This window comes from Eublepharis macularius, chromosome 8 (genome assembly GCF_028583425.1).
Source record: "Eublepharis macularius isolate TG4126 chromosome 8, MPM_Emac_v1.0, whole genome shotgun sequence".
Taxonomy (NCBI): Eukaryota; Metazoa; Chordata; class Lepidosauria; order Squamata; family Eublepharidae; genus Eublepharis; species Eublepharis macularius.
In genome coordinates this window covers 70,298,173-70,323,975 of record NC_072797.1, presented here as the reverse complement: position 1 = coordinate 70,323,975, position 25,803 = coordinate 70,298,173, and the positions used below count along the sequence as shown (strand labels likewise).

The following is a 25,803-nucleotide window of genomic DNA, read 5'->3' as shown; positions in this document are numbered from 1 at the left end:
AGGGAAATAGTTGACCTTCCTTCCACTTCTGAGGCTCAGCTGTGAGGTGGCCGGAGAGCTTCCCGCCTTACGGGAAAAGCCCCAAGCGCGTCGCCTCAGCGCCGCGGCAGGGGGCGGGCGACGAAGCCGCCAGGTGGCGCCCCGCCTCCATTGTGCGGCGGACGAAGTTGCCAGGCGGCGCCGAGGCCCCTCCCTCCCAGCCTGGCCCCGCCCCTTCCCGCCCCGCCGGCCGGGCCAGAGTTTCCTCGGGGGCAGAGGCAGCAGCTGCTGGGCGCCTCGTAGCCGCTGGGCGCGCGCTCGTTCTCTCTTTCTCCGTGCTCTCGCGCCGCGCGCTCTCAGGGGGGAGGGCGGACGGATCGACCGCCCGGAGGGTCGGCCAGCCAGTAAGAGAGTCGGACACGCGCGCACCGGGCATCTTCAGCTCAACCGCCCGGGAGCGGAGGTGGCTCCAGGATGGAGGGGGACCGGCTGGAACCCGCCGTGAGTGCCTGAGGGGGCGAGGCGGGCTGAACGCGTCTCTCTCTCTCTCTCTCTCTCTCCCCGAGTGTGTGAAGTGAGAGGCGCCGGCCGAGCGCGGGTTGAGGCTTTGGCAGGGCAGGTTCGGAGGTGGAACGCCGGGAGGATCTCCCCGGCTTCGGAGCAGCGCCAGGGTCCCTCTTCTCACAGGGGTTGAGGCGAAGGAGTGCCCGGCAGCCCGAGTGCTTCCCCTTCTCCTCTCTTCCCGTTTAAGGTGGCTGCAAAGAGAGAGAGCGCCGCGTGCGTGTGTGTCTTTTTCTGGCTGCTCGTTTGCCTCGCCCTTACTGGGAAGCTGGCTCGTGTGTGTGTTTAATCAAGACAAATCTCAGGCGCTTTTAGAGTTGGGTGTGTGCCTTACTCCTTACTAGAGCTTTGTGCAAACTCATCCTCCTCCTGCAATTGTCCACTTGGTGGACTCTGCCCTAAGGAGGAGCTGTCATTTGCTGCAGTCTAGCCAGGGTCGCTTGAAATCGGTCCGGAACGTTAGTACTGCCTTTGCAAGGACACACGCACACACATACACAACAGTGCTGATAGTAGTGTGTGCTGGGAAGCTGCAGTTCCTGGCTTTTTGCTGTGTGTACACACAGCCCTGAAATTAGATGCATGTCCGTATCACACTTAAAATTCATAGTGCATAAGCTCATTTTTAGCCATGTAAGAATGTGGCATTAAGGAGAATAATTAGGGCACTGCAAAATAGGCTGATGTTCAGGTATACCAGATCTGATGTCTGTAGTTCAAATTTATTTGGAATAGGCTTGTTCTATGCTTTGTCAGCGATACAGGTTTCAGTCCCCATGCATAAGCATGCATTGTAAAAGTACAGGTTTACCATAATCGCAATGATTAACTAGCCCACATTAAGGGTCTCAGATATACCCATTTGCTTGCAGCTGGGTATGAAATGAATGAGGAAGGCAGCCTGGGATATTCTTCTGGATTGTGTTTGCAGAACAATCTTTCTCCATAGTGTGGGCTGTTGCCAAACTACTAAAGGCTGGAAGAATTGCATATGGTATGATGGAAACATTGTGCATGACACAGGCGACAGTCTGTTCACAGATTTTCAAGATTTTTGTAGTGTTTCAAAAACCCTGCTCGATCAGAACAGCAGTGTGTATCACTCTTGCATTCCACTGTCATCTTCTTTAAAAGTGATTGTCTTTGGCTAGCCAGTTTAGTGGTGAATTACACAATGACTGCTTTCCCCTTTTCTCTGAAGGAGTGGAAGGTGTGGCTTTTGCTTCTGGAAAGAAAGAATAGGGGGGTTGGTCATCACTCACTGAAATGTTGACAGCACAGCCCACAATGCTGTATTCCCAAAAGGCAGGGGCATTGCGGAGCTGTCTCCCAATTTATTCAACCAGGCTATAACTTATTCTGACTAAACTGCAACTGGGACAAACATCTCCTCTCTCTTACCTAACAATGTTCTTTCTTGTTCTTTACAATGCTTTGGAAGAGTGGCAGAACAAACTGATTAATACACATCAGTGTGTGTCTGTTTAGGGTTATAGTAGCTTATTTAGGGAATCAGCTTTCAAAATACCACTTTTCTCTTCAGCAAAAGGAAATAAACTTAGTGATACAATTGACCAGAACTGTATACTTAATGTTTTACAAATTGTGTTATACATTTACATAAAACACTTTCCTTATTAAAAAGTGTTTATTTTTGTTCATGTTGATGGGATTTGCTGCCTTAATATGACATTACTTGATAGTCCGATCCGCAAAATAAAACTTAAATTAGGAACTGATGAGATCTTGCTTTTGATTAATGTGCATATGTTTAATGGCCTGCATGTGTTTAATGGGTTGCTTTATGAAGCTAAATTCTGCTAACAAGAATAAAAAATGTAACAGTGCTGTTAGCACTATAATATGCATAAAGACCTTTTGGAGTTACGTTATTTAGGTAGACGTGTTACAAAACAAAATACGGAGACATTAAATATGTTTGGTTTGATTTCATAGTGGGGGACACGAGATCTAGGTTGGAGTTTCACATCAAAAAAAGCTGAAACGGCTGGCAAAAAACAAACCTGAAACAGAAGCCATAAAATTGAAGGAGGCTTTTGGTTGTTTATTCATTTATTTAGGATATTTCTATGCCACTTCTTCAGAGTCCAGCTTGAGACAGCTCACAGTTAAAACAACATCACAGTATAAAAACAAGCCATTGGACATTGTAACATAAAAATTATTCATAAAGTAGAAGCAGATGATCAAGAAGCTGGGAAGATTAAACCCACCTAATTAAAAGTCTAGGTAAAAAAGATGTTTTTCGGCCTGGCCCCTAAAAGAAAATAGATACCAAGTGAGCCTTGAGGGCAGGCTATTCCAGAGGTGATGTGCCACCACAGAAAATGCTCAGTCTCTAGTTGCTAGTCCCTCACCTCTGAAGGTGGAGGCACAGAGAGCCTGGCTTGAGAGGCAGATCTTAAATGGTGGGCTGGATGGTATGGGCAGAGACAGTCCTTCATGCACCCCAGCCCCACCTACTTGTGGCCTTAAAAGTAAGAACCAGCACTTTGAATTGTGCCAGGAAGCAGATGGGTAGCCAGTGCAAGTCTCTCAGCACAGGGTGTTACGATCCCTGTAACCAACCCCTGCTAATTGTATGGCTTGCTGCCTTTGCCTGCCAATTGAAGTTTCTAGACCATTTTCAAAGGGAGCCACGCATCATGTGCATTATAGTAATCTATTGTAGTTTTTTTGATGGCTTTTTACAGGATTGCTAGTTGTACAAAAGAATGAACATTGTCCCCATGGGAAGCATGTTATTTTAAAGCTATCTCAATATGCAGAAGTAGGAACATTTCAGTTGATAACTCTGTCTCACTTTCAGTCTAATCTACCTTACAGAGTTGTTGTGAGGATAAAATGGAGGAGATGAGAACAATGTAAAGCTTCTTTGGGCCCCCATTGAGGAGAAAGGTGGGGTATAAATGAAGTAAATAAATGAATAATATAGCCAGGTCCCATGCATTTCTACTTCGAAGTCCCATTTAATTCAGTGGGCTTACTTCAAGGTACGTATGTGTAGAATTGTAGCTATAGTAAGTTTTTACTTGATTTTTTAAGGAGCAATCTGAAAAATAAGTAGTGCCTTCCTGGTAGTTTTCTAAAAGTACCTTTTTGAATGTGTGTTTTGGGCTTACTTCTTTCTGTGCCGTGCTCCCCTTCCACCAATCAGAGAGGAACATGTGCACAGGGAGAGTACCATTTGTCCTTTAGCGGCAGATCTCTTATTTACAGTGCAAGCAAATAAACCTAACAAGTCACCTGGAGTTTTACAGTATTCATTAACTTCCAGTTTATACTTAGTGATGTAAATAGGGAAGGAAATATTTTGCAGATAATGGCTTTTATTTAACTACAAAGTTCCAAAAACTCAAAGGCACTTAAGAAGTAAGTGGTAAGTTCCACTGATTCCCTGTTCTTGCTGCATCCCACTAAAATTGTGTTCCTGGTGGTCTGTAGACTCTCAGGAATGGCATAGCTGCAGCTGCAGTGAGACCAGAGGAATTGGCAGAAATTGTTATGCTTTCAAGAAAACTGAATTGTCATTGAGTCTTTGGACTTTGGTTGGGTATAGACCACTGTGGGCTTTGATGCAATTGCACTGTTTCGCTTCAGTCAAGCTATTTTAGTACCACCTCCCCTCATCTTTAACCATGCCTCTTATTTAAAGAAACAGGTGTAAAACAATAAAGCAGGACTAATTTGGTACAGATTGCTGGGGCTCTATACAGGTCTGAATTCCAGCACCCCCCTCTCTTTTTTTTTTAATGAGCACTGTTGCCCACCCTTTGACCAAATTTCTGAGTTATGTCTAATAAAAAAATTAAAAACTTATGCAAGAAGTTCTTTCTTGGTTGTAATTACTTTCGTCAGTCTTTACAGTACTGAGTCAGAACTGCAACTATGGTGTTGTCTTTAGTTATATTAAGATAATCTTTAAATTGACACTGTGTTTGAGTATACAGAAGATGTATTTCCACATGTTACAATAAATAAAGGTGCATGCAACACATTCTGGTTATTGAGATTTGTACGTACACACATGAAGCTACATTATCCTGAAGCAGACCCATTGGCCCATCAAAATGAGTATTATCTAGTCAGACTGGCAGTGTCGCTCTGGGGTTTCAGGTCTTCAGCATCACCTGCTCCCGTTCCTTTAACTAAAGTTACTGAGGATTGAACCTGGGACCTTCTGCATGCAAAGATGCTACTCTTCCACTGAGCCAAAGCCCCCACCCAAACTATATCAGCGCCAAGAAAAGAGGCAGTCCCAAGGAATAAATCCGTAACACCACAAACTCAATTCCCGGGAACAGTATCCACTAAACTGCGTGACAAAATTAAAAATAAATTAATGAAGCGCTCAAAACACACTTAGGTCAATACAAAAATGTCTGTTCAATTCAAGGTAAGTAAACAATCAGCTCTAAACAAAGTTTTTACACTCATTGAGATCATTTTGGAGTGTGTAGAGCTGTGAGCACCTGAGATTCTTTAACTTGCTTTATTGGAAATTGGAAATTTATTGCTTTGGTGGACTACATATCGGCCTCTGAGGAAGTGGACATCTGTGAAACAAGCTGATTAATTCTTGCCAGCTGCTTGTAGGGCGAGGGGGGGGGGGCTGGGTCCCTCTTCATCCATACTTCTCCACCTGAAAGACACAAGAATTTCACTCATTCATGGGTTTTTGCCGCTTGACTCATCTGTTCTTCGTTCCGAGCAGGGACAGAAACGGCGTCACCCGGCAGTGCTTTCTTACCTTCGTGGGATCTTTAGCTTCTTTTTTTTTTTAAATAATATTTTTTATTGTTTTCCAACACATATATACAAACATGAGACAGTTATCATTTTACTTGTCGATATCTATTATCTATTCCTTTTATCTCTTATATTCCACCTTATTACATCAATTGTGAGCTCTATTATGTCATTATACAGTTAATCTTAGTATCATATTTATGTTTACTGGTTATTGTTATTTGTCATCCATTTGTAGAAGGGTTCCCATGGTACAGAAAAATCTTCTTCCACTTGCCCTTTCATTAACAATGTTAATTTATCCATTTCCACCGTCTCCATTACCTTCGTTATTAATTCTTCTTGTTGGAGGACTCTTTGTTGTTTCCAATAGGTTGCTAATAAGATTCTAGCCGCTGTTACTATATGGATTACTAAGTGTTCTTGCTCTCTCTTCATATCCGACATACAGTTTAATAAAAAAAATTCTGGTTTCAAAGGAATTGTTATCTGTAAGATATTTTGTAGTACGGGATCTTTAGCTTCTTGTTCCACAGTGTATTGAACAATACTTGGAACAGAGGACTATATTTATATTTGAAGACTTCAAGTTATACATGCTGTTGGATACGAGTGATGTCATACGGTCTACTCTTTGTATATTGAATGTAAAAACCTTGTTTAGAGCTGATTGTTTACTTACCTTGAATTGAACAGACATTTTTGTATTGACATAAGTGTGTTTTGAGCGCTTCATTAATTTACTTTGAATTTTGTCACGCAGTTTAGTGGATACCATTCCTGGGAATTGAGTTTGTGGTCCTACCCAAACTCTGTCTGTCTGCTTTTTTGGCTGTTATTTATTTCAAATAGATATATGCTAGCCTTTCTTATGAAAAACTCAGGGCTCATGGTAGATAACAATAAATTGTGTACAAAATCACAATTAAAACATTAAATAAAATACATTCAAAGCTACATTAAAATCACCTTTCTAAAAACACCCTGTGTGCAGCTGGAAAAAATATGTCCTGAGCTCTAGACTTGGGCTACTGCAGAAGTTCTGCAGAGTAGTTTTCAATGACTTCTTTTGGAGGCTGTTCCACAGGCATGGAGCAGCCACTGAAAAAGTCCAGGCTCTTGCAGAGAGTGCCCTAGTAAAGGGTGTATAGGCAAGAGACCCTGTTATGAGGAGTGAAGGAAGAGGCACTTCCTCAGGTATGTGGGTCCCAAATCATAGAGGGCTTTAGGTAAGCAACAGCATGTTGGATTGTCACAAAGGGAAGCTCTACTGTGACTGTGAATTTGGATGTTACAACAAGCCTCAGTACCAGCTGTGATTAAAAAATTGGCTACTAACCCTTGTTTGAAATCCTGATTTGGGGCCTACTGATAAACCCATTTGTTTTGCACTTGAACGCTTTGCAATTTATAGTATAAATAGCAGTAAAAATAATATATACAAAAATTATTATATATTTCTCCCTGGAGGGAGAAATAAATAAAACCTTGAGGTTTTACTTCAGTTACAGGTCGTTGTTCAGGGCAGCTTTCTTTGGGTTAGTGTGGTTAAGAAATTGGCTACTAACCCTTGTTTGAAATCCTGATTTGGGGCCGACTGACAAACACATTTGTAAGACTTTCTGCACTCAGACATCACAACGAATGAAGGTTTGATAAGGCACAGTTTATTGTGACATCTGAATGCATCCTGAAACTAAGGCTGAAAGACTTTAAAAATTGGCAAGAAGGTTGTATTAAAATTATCTGAAATGATGTTAATACACACTTTCTTGGTATATAAAGTCTTCTTAGTGCTGTTCACAAGTTCTTTTTAAAATTCTATCTTGCTTTTTTCTAGGTTACCATTAAGAATATTGAACGAGAGCTCATCTGCCCAGCATGCAAGGAGTTATTTACACATCCGCTTATTCTCCCTTGTCAACACAGTATCTGCCACAAATGCGTAAAAGAAATTCTCTTTTTCACACTTGAAGATTCGTTCAATGATGCTGCCTCTGAGACTTCCAATCAAAGTAGCCCTCGTATCAGGATAAGTTCACCTAGTATGGATAGAATTGACAGGGCTAGTAGATCAGGTACGTACAAGAAGCCCTGCTTAATCAGCACGAAGTAGCAGAATCTATTTGTAAATAGTCAAGCATTTTAAAAGTATTACATCCATTGTATCACTTTCAGTATCATCAGGTGTTCTTGAAATATTAGTTTTGAATGAAACAGGTTCCATGTAGTTTCATCAGGCATTCTAGTAAATCTTGATTGCTTCATGTGATGTTATTTGCTTCAAATATACCATGTTTTTGTACTGTTTGAATTTCTGCTCTTATTCAGGTCTTACCTACCTGAAAATAAGCCCCTCTTATTTTAATAAAAGTGAAGCGTGACTGGAATTGCAGTAGTTCTCCCCCATGGTTTCTCAAATATATATGGTTCCTCCTACATCAGTGGTGCTGAAACTCTTCCCCAAACCAACTAAAATTACCCAGTGGGTTTACAGTACTGTTCTTTCTTGTCATGAACTTCACTAATATGATAGATGGAAAATTGAATCACAAGAATCTTCAAAATAGCTTCTTTGAATATTGGTGCTTATGAGATTTGATTTAATAAATAGATAAATATTAGTGCTGTTATATCAGCTCCTACGGTATGCTGTTCTGCAACTGATTAGTTGGTCTTAGATTCTTGAGCCAAGGATTTATTTATTTATTTGGCTTGTAGCCCATCCTTCCCGCAAGCAGGCCCAGAACGGATTACAATAGAGTATAAATACATTTTAAAATCACAATAAAAACCATATCACGATGATCGTAAGGTTAAAGTTACCTCCATAGAGGAAGTGTTCTGTAAGTCTAAGCCAATCATAAATAGTTGAAACAAGTAAAATAATAAATAAAGTAACCCACTCTTCAAGTTAGAAATGTTGTCAGCTTTCTGTTGATATTAAAGGACTTTTTGTAATGAAATAGTGTTTCCCCCCTTATCTCATGTCTCATAACAGTTGTGCTGTCTGATCTGATGCAGGTTTACTTGGATAAGTAAGTGTGCATAGAATTGCAATAAGTCGTTATTCTGTTCTACATTATTTAACCACGGTGGGAAACAGGACAACTGGTGCTTTATCTTGGGTATATCATGATACACCATTAGAGAATCCTTTCTGTTGCTTAAAACAGCTCTCTGTTCATTGTTTACAGCCTCACAGAGGAGGTCTCTTGGGTGGAGAGGTAGAAATACTTAACTTTTATATAAATGTAGATAGTGTAGTACTTGGATCTAATTTAATATCTTTAATCTATAGTTCTTTAAATATCAGTGGTCAAACTTAGCAAATGTTTAGACATAATACCATTGGATGAGAAAGACAATCACTTTGATTTTTGTGGAGCAGAATTAAAGGTGAACTGGATTCTGACGTCTAAATGTCTCTCTCTGCACAATCTGAAATAACTTGAATACAAATAAATTCCTTCAAAAATGTTGTAGCTGCCTTTTACTGGGCTTTGATATAATGATTCTATTGCTTGTAAAGTCGTAGTTTGTAGTATTAAGCTGAGTGTTGCTGATGTAATGTATTCTGATCTAATGCATTGTATTATGAAAGGAAGTACATTACAAAGCTCTTAAATTAGTTGGTGTAGCAGAAGCTGCAGGCCAAAAGCGACTGCACTAAAATGACATATCCTGATCTGGTTGCCTTAAACATATACTTTCTCTGGGATCGTGGATGCATGGGTGTACTATTGCTAGTTGTTGAAGGAATTACAGTAGGGTTGCTAGCCTCCAGGTGGGGACTGGAGATCTCCTGGAATTACATCTGATCTTCATAGATCTGTTCCCCTAAAGAAAAAATGACTGCTTTGGAGGATGGACTCTATGGTGTTATACCATGCTGAGGTCCCTCCCCTCCCCAAACCCCATCCTTCTCAGGCTCCACCCCCAAATATCCAGGCTATCCTGATTCTTAGTTGGCAGCTCTGTATTACATCTAGGATGCTTTAAGGTGTTTCAGAGGCTGTTGCTAGCCCTCTGTCAATCTCTACTTGTGTGCTGTTCCTAAACTTCATGCAACATGACTGTGTCTGTAATAATGTTTTTTTTTATTTATTTAATAAATTTTTTATTTTTCATAGCTACAAAACACTACACAAAACTATCACAAGGAAAGGGGAGAGGGAAGGGACAAAGGGGGGGTGGAAAAAGAAAAGGGGGGGAATGAACTACAAACACTAAACACTACACTTCAATGTTTCCCTTCATACTGTCATAATACAAAAATAGCTCCATAAAATAATGATGGAGTGGTTAATCATACAGAGAATAAACATTTCAAATTCTGATTAAACTTTCCTCCCCCTTCTAGGTCCCGGACGCAATTCTCTCTGTGCAACTGCTGTTGCGATGCTCTCCTCCTCCCCTCCCCCTCCGGCTCCTCCTTTTCTTCGTTCTTGGTGCAGCAGAGTTCTGGGTTTTTATTCTCAAAATCCTTTAGTTGATCTTCTGATAATATCTTATAGGCCTGATCTTTATATCTGAACCATATTCCTTCCGGGAATAACCATTTGTACTTTATTCCATGGTCCCTCAGAAGTGCTGCAAACTTTTTATATTTAAAACGCCGTTTCCGGACTAGAAATGGAACGTCCTTCAAAATCTTGACTTTCAAACCCATAAAGTCCAAATCCGCATTGTATGAGTTATATAGGATGGTGTCCCGGATCTTTTTAGATGAAAAGTCAATAATGATCTCACGAGGCAACTGTCGCTTTGTTGCATATTTTGAAGAAGCCCGACGGACCTCCAAAATGGCGCTTTTGACCTCTTCTTTAGTCGTCCTCGCGGGTGTCGCCAGTAGTTCCGAGACCAAATCCCACAGATCCTCATTTTCCTCCTCTTTCACGTTTTGGAGACGCAAAATTGTCTGCGTTCGTTCCACCTGTAGCCCGATCAGCTGGTTCTCCACCAACTTCAGCTCCTTTTTTGTAGCCTTCACAAGTGACGCACTTTCCAGAGCAGACTTTTCTGCCCCCCCCCGCTGCTGCCTTAATGGTTTTCACCTCGCTTTCAATTGAGCCCACCCTTTGATCAGTTTCGTTCAGCTTGTCAACAAAGGGTTTTATAGCTTCCACCACCGCCCTGCGTACCAACTCTTCGAGCGACTCCCCCTTCTGCAAGGTAGCCGAGATTAACTTACCGAGAGTGGGACTTTGCTTCCTTGCTGCCATTTTGGGGGGGGGGGCGCCAACAAAATTCTGGAACTCAACGAAGGGGAAGAGCGAGTCTTCTTCAGATCAACCTCTCCTTCACAAACGCTTGTAGAACAGAAGGGATTCGCTTGTTTACAGGCTTCCGCCTGTTTCTTTTACTTGCCGTTTCTCGTTGCCCGGCGGCACTCGAGGCGCCGCGCACATCTGCCGGCCTCCATAGGGACAAACGGGCAATTCCCCCCCCGCATTGATTTCGGGGAGTTCTTCCCGCCGCGTCCCGGACCCTGGCTCCCTCCCTGGGAGTCCTGGGGGCTAATCCTTGCGGGTCAGCCGCCCGGTCAGGGTGCCCGGTCGTTTCCTCCCGGACCAGCCGAGAGGAGCGTCCGGCATGGCTGAGAAAACGAAACTGTAATAATGTTAATTGTTGCTGCTGCACCAGCATATGTGCTGATTCAACTACTTCTATTGTTTAGATAAGTTTGTTTTGTAATTTTTTAGAGGAGGGGCTCAGTGGTAGAGCATCTCCTTGGCATGCAGAAGGTCCCAGATTCAATCCCCAGCATCTCCATTTAAAAGGACCAGATAGTCGGTGATGTGATTCTGGAGAGCTTCTGCCAATCTGGCAGAGTGGGCAATACTGACCTTTATGGACCAGTGGTCTGAATCATTATAAGACAGCTTAATGTGTCTAGTGTGTGTGCAATCTCATTCTATTCCCATGAAATACCCACATAAGTTTAGAAGAAACTTCAAAAGGTTTGAGAACTACTGTATCTTGAATCAAAATATGGCTCACTGAAACTTAATAAACTTAAAATTCTCAATTTGTGAATGTTTATGCTTGCTGTAACTCGATTCTTCCATCTCAAAGATCATTAAGAAAATATTTTTATTTTAAGACCAAAAATTCATTTATAAATAATATATGAATCCAGTTGACCTTTAAATGTTCACTTTTGTTTTTCTTTTAAAAAACCCTCCACAGATTTTCTCATGGTGCTTCATAATGCTGGTGATATCTCTGTATTCATAAATTTAAGTCAAATTCAAGATTTATTATCCCTTTTCTAGTTATTCTGATATTTATTGTTCTGAGTCACACTTCAGAATGCTGAGAATGTTTTCTTATTGCACATTTGTAACTAGGGTTGCAGGAGAGCAGCCATGGTTTAGCCAGTCAAATGGGAAGGAGAATTAGGAAGGTGGTACTGAATATGTATTTTCAGCCACAAATCTATAAAATTCTGTTGGTTAAGTTCAGTGCATATACATAGAAGAAAACACTGGGTAGAATACAACTCTTCTCAGCCGCAGGATAAAAAAAAATGATTAAAGACATGGAAAGCAAATGGAGAATAAACAGTTCTTATTCGCCCTTTAAAGAATTTTATTATCACAAGTAAATATGGAGCATCCTGTGGAGGTGTTTGCTCCTCCTTTAATAATAGCCTTTTTTTCAGCTAGCTAGGACGTAATACTTGTATCTTCTGGATATTGTACAAAAGAACTGTAATCTGTGAATGCATGTAGAATGACGTGACAGCTATTGATCTGAGCGAAAGATTACATGAAAAGGGATGGAATATCTTGGATCTTGTGAAATTATTAATTATTGGTGTGGTGTCACCAGTATGTGTATAAAATCATGTTTTCATTATCATACTTTCTCTTTTAAGTGACTGAAATAAAGGCCACACTTTTGTGGAACCTATCCATATTTTGGCTTGAACAATAAGGCTCACAGGTGTCAACACTTAAGAGCGCATGTTACTGGCTAAGTATTTCAGATTGCATTGCCTAAACTTGACCACTATGCTGTTGTGTATGTGTGTGTAACCTAATTTGGATTTTTTTTGCCTGTGTAATTGGCAAAAAGCTTGAATAGGAGTGACATTGGTTGCCTGCTGTCCTAGTCAGCATTACGCTGTTATAGGTATTTGGCTTTGTTTGTTTGTTTCTTGCATGTTGCATGTTACATCATTCTTCTACTCAGACCTTTAAGTTCTTTAAAATGTATGTGCCATGCATAGTATATATTCCATTAAAGGCTCTTGAATTATAATTGCTTTATATCAAGCATGTGCTGCTCATATTCTCATTGCAGGGTTTTCTAAGATTAAATTTACTTAAAGTACAAGTACAATTTAAAAATACATAAGAGTTGGCTACTTTGCATAAAACTGGTCACAATTTAGATTCCTTTGGTATTGGATTTGGGTGACATGGCTGAAAAAGTCAGGTTTTATCCTTGTCATATAGCCTTGGCTATATATTGATAGTCTCATATTTAGTATTCGAAGAAGGCTGTGTTCCTGGCTGGTCCAAGACATTGATGCTGACATTGACAGCTATACATTTTTCAAGCTTGAAATAAGAATCCATCTTTATATGCAGATGACATAGTTTTAGTTGTGATCCAGGAGGATTCCCAGCGGGGAATGATATCAAGACATTCACCTGTTCAGAGTGAGGATGGGATTTAGCAATTAGGCTTAATACCGAGAAAATCTTTTCGTAACTGGTATTCCTTTATTTAGATTTTTATTGCCCTCTCCTGATGTTGCATTCAATATGCATCTCTCAACCTTTCACGTCTATTTAGGTTGAGAAGGAATTGTGAAAGCCTATCAAATGAGTTTCAGGCTGAACAATGACTTGTAATTTCTAATTTTTCATTCCATGCTTTGCATTATTTCTAATATGATTTTATTAGGCAAATTCCATATCTTACAAAATTCCCATATATTAGGCAAATTCCCATATCATATTGGTCAAAAGGTTATTGGGAGTAGGCTTACCATTTGCCTGGTGCTGTTAAGCAAACTTGTGCCCACATTGCTCTGTCCCCATTGGTGTTCAAATGACTGATGGTGAGGGAAATGGGAGGGAAAAGTGTTGGTGATTGACATCGTGACACTCTAGACATTTCCAGAGATTCTCTGGTAAAACAGTAGAATATTGGTGAAACCTGTAAGGATGTCACAGTATGGATTGTTGCTTCCCCTCCTTGTACCCTGCCCCCCAAAGCTTGTGAGGGTTGAGAGACAGAGGCCTGGCCTCCCTACTCAGAAGACAAGGTATTCCTGTGTTGTCCTGTTCACAAAGATGAACAATTTTAATGCATTATTTAGTGAAGTAACATTTGTATGGTACCATTTTGAATGGTACATACTAAACAGAATTTGGAGTTTAAATTCCTAATTATCTAGCAGGTATTACTTACTCGCTTCTTGACCTATCAGACCACTTACCTTACTGTATTATAACTCAACCAGATCCTGCCATCCACACAGGTTGGAAACGCAATTCATTAACTCCTAAGACAACTACTTTCCCTTGTCCTGGATGCCGGCATGATATAGAACTGGGAGATCGTGGCATCAATGGCCTCTTTCGCAACTTCACCTTGGAAACTATAGTCGAACGATACCGGCAGGCAGCAAGGGCAGCTACAGCCATTATGTGTGATCTTTGTAAACCCCCACCGCAAGAATCCACAAAGAGCTGCATGGATTGTAGCGCAAGTTATTGCAACGAATGCTTCAAAATACATCATCCCTGGGGAACTTTAAAAGCCCAACATGAATATGTGGGACCAACTACCAACTTCAGGCCAAAAGTAAGTACAATTTATCTCCCGAACTAGAATTGGTATAAACACAGTGCTCAATCTGTTGTACTCTGAAAATAGTACAGGGTTGTTAGTCTTGAGATACTCTGGGCAGCTTTTACACTATTTTTAAATACTTTCAGATGTTACAGACACATTAGGATCTAGCAGTGGCTCAGGTTTCCTTTTAGGCAATATTATTCATGCAAACTGAAGTTGCGAGGGTTTTTGTGGGGGTCTTTTCTCATCTAGCATTAACAATAGTTTATAAGAAACAGGTATTTATAGGCTTGGATGTGACTATGGGCTTCAAAAATGTTAACTATCTTTTTGCTGTGTTTTACTTCTGGTTTGAATTTAAAAGTATGTTGCAGGGGCAACAATTACAACAGCCATCTTAACATTCTCTAATCATAAGGGAATGTAACAATTATCTTGTGCTTTGTGTATCCATTTATGACAATTCAGAGCAAATGTCTGTCAGTTTGTTAGACTTGTAATATCTTGATTATAATTACATATGTAAAAGTATTCCTGGTTGTATTTGAGATATTAAAATAGTAGGTTTTTATACAAGTGCGTTAAATATAAACTGTAGTATTATACTTGTTCAAGTGTTGTGTGAATTGTTGAGGAATGATCTGTATGAAAGAAACTGAAGTAACTTGATCATGCTGACTTTGGCCCTGGGAAGCCTGTGGTAGCTTGGAAGAGAAACAAACAATAGATTTTAAAAAAGCAACGCCTCACCAACATCACCTGTGAAATCTAGAAGCTTAAGCAATCCGAACACTTCTTGTAGCTTCAGGAGCTGTGACAGCGTGTAAGTCTGATAACACATTTCTAAACTATTTCAGAAGGGTTGAGAAGTTTTTGCCTTTTCTCATGCTTTGATAAATGAGTAAATATCATTCACCTCCTATTTAAATATTTGCAGTCCTTTTGTTAGTAGAAAGAGACTTTGTAGATCTTGTAATTTATATGTAGTAGGTATTCTTGCCCACTGCTAAGTGGGGAAAACCAGGAGCTTAGGGAGGGAAGGGTGATAACCAGCAAAAATTAAAATAAAGATCACGATACTGTGGGTTCCAGCTCTAGCTCAGTCTACAGTGAACGCATGCTGCATAATACTAACTCAGACACAACAGTGGTGAAACTTTCTGGTAAAAGTAGGCAAGACTAGGTCACATGACAATTGAAATGCTTCAGAATTAATAGGCCTTCCTTGGAAAATTGGTAACGGTCATTGATGTGAATGAATTAAACTTTATCATGGGTGTGGGACTACATTGTTTTGCTCCATGTATACAATAGTCATGTGATAGTTACATGTTTGTTTAATAACCACAAACTTGTGTCCAGGTGACGGTATCCTAAAAGTAGTCATAACTAGACATGGTCACGAACAGCATTACAAACGGAAAAAAACAACGAACAGGCCGCTCGTCTGCTTCGAGATGCACCATTCCAGCCGATTAGGTGGTTGGCGCAAGCCTCATTTGATGCGCTCGGCCGCCATTCGGGAAGCCAGACACTGAGGTGCCTTCAATCAATTGCCTTGGCAACGGAGGGAGGGAGTGCCTGAACTCTGTCTGCACTCCCTCTGTTGCTCCGGACACCCCAATCAAAGCCCAACTTAGGTTGATGGGCAGGTCTTCCTTCCAAGCGTGGAGCTGAAAATTGGTTACAATCGGTAACATGGGAGCAGACACCAGGGGGGAGGGAGGGAGGAGGGGGTTGTTCTGTGGCCATGGGAACTCCAATATCATCCCTGCAAACCCTGTTAGGCAGTTCTGACTGCCAACCACAGACCTCCTGCGTTTCTCAATCTGACCTCTGCTTATAAAAGGGCACTGTGCTCCCAGTTCTGGCTTTCACTTTCAGCAAGCAGTGGAGTGGAAGAGAGCTGTTAATAGCGTTTTGGGAGAGAGAGAGGGAGAGTGCTTTGGAGCTGGGCTTTTTTCTGTGTGTGGTGGGTGGGATAGGAAGCTATCCCCTCTGGTTCCAGGGCTGCTGCCAGGCCCTGGGGCCAAGCTCAGTGGGCACCTCGGCTGAGGGCTCACCCTGTCTATTATTATTATTATCAGTATCAGTGCTTGATCTGGTGGTCAGGCTTGTGGGTGTGCTGGGCTAGGGCTCTAGCCTCAGCCTCTGGTTCCACGGCTGCTACCAGCCTCTGAGGCCAAGCTCAGTGGGCACCTCGGCTGAGGGCTCACATTATTATTAGTGCCTGATCTTGTCAGGTATCTGGGAGTGCTGGACTAGGGCTCTAGCCCCTCCCTGTGGTTTCAGGGCTGCTGCCAGGCCCTGGGGCCAAGCTCTGTGGGCACCTTGGCTGAGGGCTCACAGTGTTCTCTCCTTTTCTGTCCTCCTCAATTCTAGTTTGGTGGCACAATGAGTCTTCATGTTGTGGTGATTGCCACGGGTGGTCGTGGGGAGAAGTGCAAAGGCAGTCCTCCTGGTTTATTTGTGGAAAGCAGTACTGGGTGTCGCTCGGGGGCAGCAGAGAGTAATCCCGCTCCCCCAGATTCACCTGTGGGGGCTGTGGAGGAGGCCAAAGAGGTCTTTCTGCTGGGGGGAGAGGATCTCTCTCAACATTTTGAGGAGGGGGTGGGTGACGGATCCCTGGAGGAATGGTTTGTGTTTTATGAAACATCCCTCCCGTCCCCATCCCAAACTCTTAGTGGTGTCCCCGCCTGCAGTCCACCCCTCACTCTGTTGTCCGTGGCCAGCTCCGCTGCGCAGCTTGTAACCGTTCATCCTCCTTCCCCTGGGACAGTTAATCGTCCATGTTTCAATGCCTCCGTATGGAGGCACTTTCGGGCCCTTCCTAATGACCCCCGTGTGGTGCGGTGCCATGCCTGTGATGTCCTGGTGTGCAGTGGCAAAACCCCACAGCACCTGTCGTCGACGGCCCTGACTCAGCATCTGAAGACGCACCACCTGAGCCTGTGGTCTCCGTCCTCGCCCAATGAAACATCTGTTGGGGGGAGAAAGGGGGCGGCCAGCTCTTCTGAGTGGGGATTAGTGGGAGGGTCACTGGAATCCACCCCAAGCAAGAATCCTTACCCTGAGGGTGACGCTGGTGGGAGCGGAGCGCTCAGGCAGGCCGCACTTGCGGAGGTTGTCCCCTTGGGGTTTGGGACAGCGCTGCTTAGAATGGCGAGGTTGAGGGCTCAGGAGGCGGGCCTTCGCATCTTGGCAGAGACGATTGCCCTACATGGCTTGCCCATATCCATCGTCGAGTGCCTGGGCTTCCGCAGGCTACTAAAACATTTTGCCCCTTGGTTCTCCATGCCGTCGCCGCGTACCCTTGGCCGTCGAGTCCTGCGGGTATCTCGAATGAGGGCTGGCACGTTTGGGTCAGGTTTAGCCAGGCCCACTCCCACTGCTAACAGGCTTCTGAGGCCTTGCTAGGCCTTCCTGGCACAGCCAGATCATCATGACACCTCCTTTCTGAGAAGCCAGGAAACTGGGTGATGCTGGCGGCAGCCTCCTTTGGGCACTTGTGTTGCTCAGGAGCTGTTGCACATGTAGTTGAGCCGCATGTTGGCCCTATCCATCACAAATACTGTGCCCTCTGAGCAGGGCGGAATGGGTCCCTCGACCCATGTCCTTTCCACAAAGGCAGGAAGGTGGCTGATGTCAGCTGCTGCTGCTGCCCCGTTTCTTTCTCTGAAACCACTCTCTGAAACCACTCTGACCTGTCCATCCCCTCCTTTCTGTGAAGTCAGGAAGGCAGTTGGTGTCTGGTGGTGCCGCCCAAACTGTTATGAGTAGTTCATGTACTGCCTGCCCAGATGAGGTGTCTTGGCGTGGTGTGGAACTGCTCTGGCCCCCCTCATTTCTTGTGGCTGCTGGTCCCTCTTTCTACCTCTCCCTCTGTGGAACTACTCCAACCCTTACGAATGACCTCTCCTGTCCTGCCCATCCCCTTCTTTCCACGAAGGCAGGACGGCGGGTCATTGCTTCATGAGGGACTATCCTGGACTATCCTGTTACTGCTCCCTCCTTGGTCACAAGGGACAGCTCAGCTGCGATTGCGCAGCCGATTGTATCGTATAGGGATACGGCATGCTTGCACAGCATGGGGGCTCCCCTGTCAACTGGACTGACTGAACCCCTTTGAGCTGGGTGGGAATGTGTCCCGCGACTCCCATCCTTTCTGCACAGGCAGAAAGGTGGGTGATGGCAGCTGCTGCCACTGCCCTATTTCTTCCTCTCCCTGTCTGGGATCACTCTGACCCATCCCAACTACCTCTCACTTGGGAGCTTTCCAGTTCACGGTCCATTCCTCTCCCTCTCAGGTACTGTCACGAGTCTCTTCCCCACCACTTGCACCACCCCGTCCCCTCCTTTCCGTAACGGCAGGGAGGTGGTTGATGCTAGTAGCCGCTGATGGATCGGGTCTTCCAGGCCCTATCGCAGGATCTTCCAGGTATGGTTCGTCGCCATGGCTGGAAGCCCTTGGTCCCCCTCTCCCACCCTGACCACTTCGTCTCCCCTCTTTCCTCCTCCCCCTCTCAGGTACTGCCATGACCCTTCCCCACCACGTGCACCGTCCCGTATCCTCCTTTCCGTGATGGCAGGGAGGTGGGTGATGCCTGCAGCTGCTGATTTGAGGTCTTCCCGTCCCCCTCGCAGGATCTTCCAGATGCGGCTCATCACCGTGCCCGGAACCCCGTGGTCCCCCTCTCCCACCCTGACCACTTTGTCTCCCCTCTTTCCTCCTCTCCCTCTCAGGTACTGCCATGACCCTTCCTCACCACTTGACCCACCTCATCCCCTCCTTTCCATGACAGCCGGGAGGTGGTTGATGCCAGCAGCCGCTGATGGATTGGGGTTTTCCAGGCCCCCTTGCAGGATCTTCCAGGTACAGCTCGTCACCGTGGCTGGAACCCCTTGGTCTCCCTCTACCTAACCACCCAGTGGCCACAGTCATCAACCACCTTGCTGCATAAGTGGATAATCTGTCTGCCCCTGACCCGGAGGTTTGGCGGGTGGGCAAATGGGGGTGCCGCCGGCTAGTGGTCAGACCCCCCTGCCCTCTGAAGGGAGGTGGCACACCACTGCCTCCCTGCGCCCGCCAGGCCCGGTGGCTGCAGTCAGCAATCACCTTTCTGCATAAACGGATAATCTGTCTGCCTCCGAGCTGGAGGTGTGGTGGGTGGGCACATGGGGGGTGCTGCCGGCGAGCGGCCAGACCCCCCGCCCCTTGAGGGGAGGTGGCATGCCACTGCCTCCCCATGCCTGCCAGGCCTGACAGCCACAGTCATCAACCACTTTGCTTCATGAGCGGATAAGTGTCTGCCTGCCTGTAGGCCTGGTGGGGTGGGCACATGGGGGGTGCTGCCGGCCATCATCCAGACCCCCTGCCCCCAAGAGCGGAGGCGGCCTGCCTTCAGGTCCACCGCACAGGGACAAAGTGAACTGGACTGGAGAGGGTGGCTCCGTTTGTATTGAATGGGAGTTTCCTGGGGGCGTCGAATTTGTGAATGTATAATTCCACGATCCATACTGCAATCTTGACCAAACTTGGGTGATGGCTGGAGAAGAGCCTGCTGCACATTCCCTGTGAATATGGGCTCTCTAAGTGCTAAGGGGGCTGTGCTGGAGAACAGCGAATATGTTCGTTAATGGGAACGGTTCGGTCCCGTTTGTCTGTTTGTGTTCATTGTCGGGAATGAACACCGTGCAGCAAATTCGGGTTATTTTCCCCGTTCGTGCCCATGTCTAGTCATAACAACACACGATAAAAAGGGTATGGTAAACAGTGCACCATTATTTTAACTGGAAAAATCTCTCTCCAGTAAAAGATTACGTATACTAGACAGCAATGTTGAAAGTGTGACTGGTTGTTCCTGATACTGATTATTACTAGCCATTCACAAACTTTGGCTGGGTTTACTAGACAGATGTAACATAGTTGCTTCTAACTCCTTCTCAGTACCAAATCCTCTGTGCATACCAAAGCACTCAAGAGAGTAACAAGCTGTCTTATTCTATGCTGAGCATTTGAACCAAGGAAAAGCAATTGCTTCTGTTTGCTCCAAATCTCAGCATGTTTGGACACATTCTTCCTCTTTTCTTCGGATACAGAGGAAGTGGGTGGGGTTTCTTACATTGGGCAGAACAGGAGTGTTCATCAAACAGTCTTGAGTTTAATTACTCCTGGTGGTATGGCAAGTAGATTTATGGAGAATATCTGCATTTACATTAAGCGTTGTGAAGCTTTTGGGAGGGACACACACAATACTCTATTTGTTTCAACTTGGAATGATCATTTAGGGTTTATGGAGATCATAATGTGGCCCTGTGAGCTTTTCTGAAATGCGTGGAATTCATTTTTTTCCTGTTTCATTTTTGGTGTTTTAGATTTTTCAGTTGTATACATAAATATTGTTTTGATCCTAAGCTTTACACTTGTGCGCAGCTACTGCTAGTCAGATGAAAATTACTGTAATGCCACATTTCCTTTTCTAATGAACAGGATCCCCAGCAGCTGATTTCTAATGTATATAGCCCTCTAGGCTTAAAAAAATTGGCTGTCATTGGGTAAATGTACCTTGCTATCTCGTTGACTTTTTCATACTTACAGATGTGATGTTTTGGGATTGGGTAAGCTTGCTGAGGGAATTGGAAAAGGGGGTAAAAAAAGATATCTATGAGCACCTTGACACAAATGAGCACATGAAAAGAGACCACATAAGCTAATGCCATACTGAGACAGTGCCAGTTTGAAATCCTGCCAATTTGCATTATGATATAGCTCTTCCCTTTTAGGTTGAATGCAGAGTGAGAGGGGGGAGGAAATATTCTTTTGAGTCACAATCCGTAGGTATTGTTAGATTACTGTATGTATTAAAAATGTCACATTTTCTTAAAACATTTTTGTATCTCAGTGTATAGAGCTGGATCTAGCAGCCTGTCAGCTGAAGCCGATGGAGGCAGATCTTTCCCTTGTTGTTCTCCCTAGAGATGTAAAATTTCTGGAAATCTTGGAGACCCGGGGGAAAAACAGTTTTTGGGGGGAGGGAATTGAAATATATGCATACTTACTTCTGTATTAAACCTAAACTTTTTAACAACATAAAACACATCATTCATAGCTTTGCATTGAAAACTTTACTGTTTGGTATGTTTATGGAACGTGGACATATAAATGCCTTATTGTCGAAGGCTTTCACGGCCAGAGAACAATGGTTGTTGTGGAGTTTCCAGGCTGTATAGCCGTGGTCTTGGCATTGTAGTTCTTGACGTTTCGCCTACAGCTGTGACTGGCATCTTCAGAGGTGGAGCACCAAAAGACAGAGATCTCTCAGTGTCACAGTGTGGAAAAGATGTTGGCAGGTAATTTATATCTACTCACCCCAAACCCCACCTTCCTGAGTAGATATAAATTACCTGCCAACATCTTTTCCACACTGTGACACTGAGAGATCTCTATCTCTGAAGATGCCAGTCACAGCTGCTGGCGAAACGTCAGGAACTACAATGCCAAGACCACGGCTATACAGCCCGGAAAATCCACAACAACCATAAATGCCTTAGTCTGCAACAAGAAAATCTACAAATACATGAGAGCTGCTAAGTGCTGTACTTTATGCTATTTTAGCACATTTATTTTAATTTTTGCCAACTGAAAAGCTGGAAAAAATAAAAGGTTGATGTTAGAAAAGACATTTTGTAGTAAACAAAAGGAAGTGTACTGCCTGAGCAGACAGTCTCATTCAGCCGTAATAGGCTATCATATTTAGATAATAACCATCATATTTAGATATCAAGTTAAACACTAGTGTTTCCAAGGGTGCAAGGCATTGCATCTATGGAATGTGATTTTCTTCCTATCTCCTGCTCCCACAGCAGCCTGAAATGCCCCTCAAATTCCTGTTCCTGGAGGTCCCCTCTCCCCCAGAAATAGGATTTTGGGGAGCCTATTGGGTTCCCAAGGAAGGGAGTGGTGGAAAATCACATGCCGTTTGTGAAAGGGATTGTGCCTGTGGAAACAGTAGTGTGGTTCCAAGCCTATAAAAACATTAAACCAATAATGTATTACTGTACAGATTACAGCATATTAATTGTAGACAAAATTAGTTACATTTACACAATAAATACATGCTTACAATATTTTATTCAGTATACACAGGAATTAATATTATCTAATGCTGTAGACTGCTTTGCATAAAAGTCTTCATGAGAATATTTCATAGAAATTTTTTCCAGCCTTCCACAAAATTTTCCAATTTTTTTCCATCAGAAAAAAATGGTAAAGTCTGGCGGGAAGGAGTGAGTAAAGCCCCCCCCTTTTTTTCCTGGGCTTTCCTTCACATTTCTGCTCCTTCCCCCATTAGTCCTTTCCAACTCTGGAAAGTTGATTCCAGGGGTATGTGGATCCATAGGGGCTAATAGTCATGTGAGTCACACTTCCTACCTCTTCCATCAGTAGAGCTACTCTGCTTGAAGAGGGAGGAGAGGAGCTTCATACCCCCATGACTATTAATCCATCCAAGTGTGGTAACCCCAGGAATCAACTTTGCCACAATGAGAATGGACTGCAGTAGGGAGGGTAACAAGGGTGAGATCTTTTGAGTTTTGTATCCATAGATTGCTGAAACAAATCCGGTCTCCTAAAAACTACACTAAGAAAACTTTCTGGAAAATATTCTATAGCTTCAAGGACAGTTTGAATTAGGCACAGTGGAAATAGGGTATGTGCTTTGAAGTTCTGACCAAGAGAGATTATTTAGAAATTGATGTAGATATGCCCTCTCCGCCTTGTAACATATTACTATTATGAACTCTTTCGTGAGTGAGTCCATTTAGCCTCTAGCTTTTAATACTTATTTCTAAGTTGTTATATGAGTCAAGCAATATATAAATAAGAAAGGCAAGTTTAGTCCATATTTACACAGTAATCCATAAAACAAGATAACTACTGAAAAAGTCAGTCTCAAAGACTAACTTCGTATACAAGACTCGATATACCATTACCTAGTACCACTAATTGATATAAGGCAAAACTATTATATTTAATAGAAGTAATAAGGCCAGTGCCTCCGTGTTGTTTGTTCCATACAAAAAAGAAATTGCTGTCACACCACATTAATCTTAGCCACATCCTTGTCTCTTTGAAGGGCTGAAAGCTTTACATACAAGTAAAAAATTCTAGCCTTATCTAAAAAGATTTTTCTTGTTGGTGTTTTTTCCTACTTCTGTACTTTAGCCAAAGTTAATATAGCTGCCATTACAACTTACAGTGTTACCACACAAAACTTCTTTGGAATAGTGGCTATGCAATTTTACAAAAATAATTTCAGTCTATTTTCAATATTCTGTCTTAATCTTTTCAAAAGCATCATAGTAACAATTTTTCAGTATTCTGGTACACTTCCCTTATATGCGTATGAAATCCTTGTGGGCTCATCAGTCATTAATGCCACTATATATTTTTATTTATTTATTTAATTCATTTAGACCCCGTCTTTCTCCCCAATGTGGACCTGAAACAGCATACGTTGTCCTTTTCTCCATTTTATCATCACAAGAACTCTGTGAGGTAATTTAGGCTGAGTGTGTGTGACTGGTCCAAAATCACCCTGTGAGCTTCCATGGCAGAGTGGCAAATTGAACCTGGAGTCTCCCAGATCCTATCCCAACACTTTAACCATTACAGCGCAGTGGCAGCCAGTGGCTTGCCATTCTAGCTGGAACAGGAGAGCTTCAAAGGTGGTCTCCTTTATGGATTCTTGTGACAATAATATGCAAATATTGACCAATATACCACCATTACTGTGTGCTATCATTGAGCTATATTGATGAGTTTTTTTGTCTTTTACTAAATCATAGTCATGGTTAAGTCCAGCAACTTCCCATCATTTAGCCTCAGTAGCTTCTTGATCTGTGCATAAGGACTAGATGTGGTAAGGGTTTGGGAATATGATTTCAAATGTATGGCTGATCAGGATCATGGGATATGCAACTAAGTCAAAGAGTTCCTAGGCAGTGATAATCTATCATGAGCTACTTTCATACGTGTAAAATGAGAATTCTCATTTATTTTTATAATTTATCTGAACAATTTGATGCAGTGTGAAAATCTGTTTTGTTTCTAGCACCACACAAACTAATCCAATTTAGTCTTCAGAGGATCTTGTTTTCCATTTTAAGGCTACAGCTGCAAATTTGGTGCTTTGATGCTATGTTTTGAAACAGTTTATTTTCTTGAATATGTAGCCTAATGAAGAGGTCTAAAGACCTTAAATTTCTGCACTGTTTTAGTGATGCACATAGTTCTATAACTTTGGTTGGTCCTAAAAAAAAAGCTTTTGTACAACTTTTTTGTAATAATTAAGAGACTTAAGAGGGGAGACAACTTACTTCATTTGGCTGTCTAGCCTGGTCAGGGAAGAATTGAATAAACAATTTTGAATAAAAATATAGATTATATTCCAAAAGAATACTATTTCTATGGTATTAAATTTTTGCATATTAGCAGTGGCACCATGCAGTTCCAAGGCAGTCTGAGGTGGCTTGTGACCTTTTAGTAAGGTCTTTGGAATCTAAACTTATAATTCAATGATTAAACTATATAGGAGAATGTATATGCATATGTCCCTTGCAAAATGTATTCATTTTCCTGGGAACAGCATGTATCCAACCATGCAGTTCCTCCAATGGAACAGCACTTTTGTTTGTGAAAATGGGGTGACATTTTCTGTCAAGTCCCCTCTGTGGTATTCCCATGGATCTGCTGACATTCCTAGGAGCAAAGTTTGGGGAATGAGTGGGTTCAGTGGACTGCAACAGGTGAGAGAAGTGGAAAAGGCCCCATCAAGGGAAGTCCATGGATGGCTGGATATACACCAATGTCTCTTCCTCAGAAAAACTGATTTTGGCTGTGGTAAAGACTAGAGATGGGCACAAACAGCAATACGAACAACAACAACAAAAAGCCATGAACAGCCCAATCTCCTGTTCGCGAACAAGCTGTTCGTGAACAAGCTGTTTGTGAGGCCCCATTCTAAATGAACAGGTGGTCATTGCAAGCCTCGTTTGTTGCTGTTCGTTGCTGTTTGTCAAGCCAGATAGTCTGGTATCTGCAATAAATTCCCTTGGCAACTTAGGCAGGGATTGTCTGAACTCTGTCTGAACTCCTGCTGTTGCCCTGGAAACCCCATTCTCCCTCTGAGGTGGAGGACATCTTGGGTGATTCCCATCATCTAATCGGGGAGGCAGGAAGTTGAACTTTCTTCCTCTTCCTTTGGTGTGTGGGGCCACCCTCTCACTCCTTTTCCTGCCTCAAGGGAGAACAGTGCTCAGTAGGTTAGTTCTGCTAGTCTATCTTTACCTCTATTTCTTTTTCTTCCTTCTCTATCCTGACCTGTTTGGGAGTTTTCTTTTCCCCCTTACAAGTTACAGATGGCTTCGAAGGAGTCATTGGACTCCGAGGAATCATTCATGGAAAGGGCTGAGGGCTGTCTCCCAGGAGCCGTCCTTCCAACGGCAGGAACAGGCCCTGCTGGCTCCGACTTGCCTCTAAGGCAATGCAGTGCCTCCAGAGGAGAAACAGCCCTCAAGAAAACAGCCCCGTCTGCAGCAGAAGGAGCCAGGGAAAGCCGTGTGTCAGCATCTGCCGACTGGAAACAGTGCGGCTCTGCGGGGCCCTGTTTTGGTGGG

General features: G+C 43.3%; 1 protein-coding gene across 1 annotated transcript in view; it reads left to right on the top strand.

Annotated features, from left to right (window-relative positions):
* Positions 1–360: 360 nt before the first annotated feature.
* Positions 361–25,803, top strand: part of TRIM36 (tripartite motif containing 36) — a 59,733-nt gene continuing 34,290 nt past the window's right edge. The window contains exons 1-3 of the mRNA XM_054987360.1: positions 361–480; positions 7,151–7,388; positions 13,811–14,136. Of these exons, the coding sequence (XP_054843335.1) occupies positions 454–480; positions 7,151–7,388; positions 13,811–14,136 (591 nt within the window). The 5' untranslated portion in view covers positions 361–453. The remainder of the gene's footprint in view (positions 481–7,150; positions 7,389–13,810; positions 14,137–25,803) is intronic.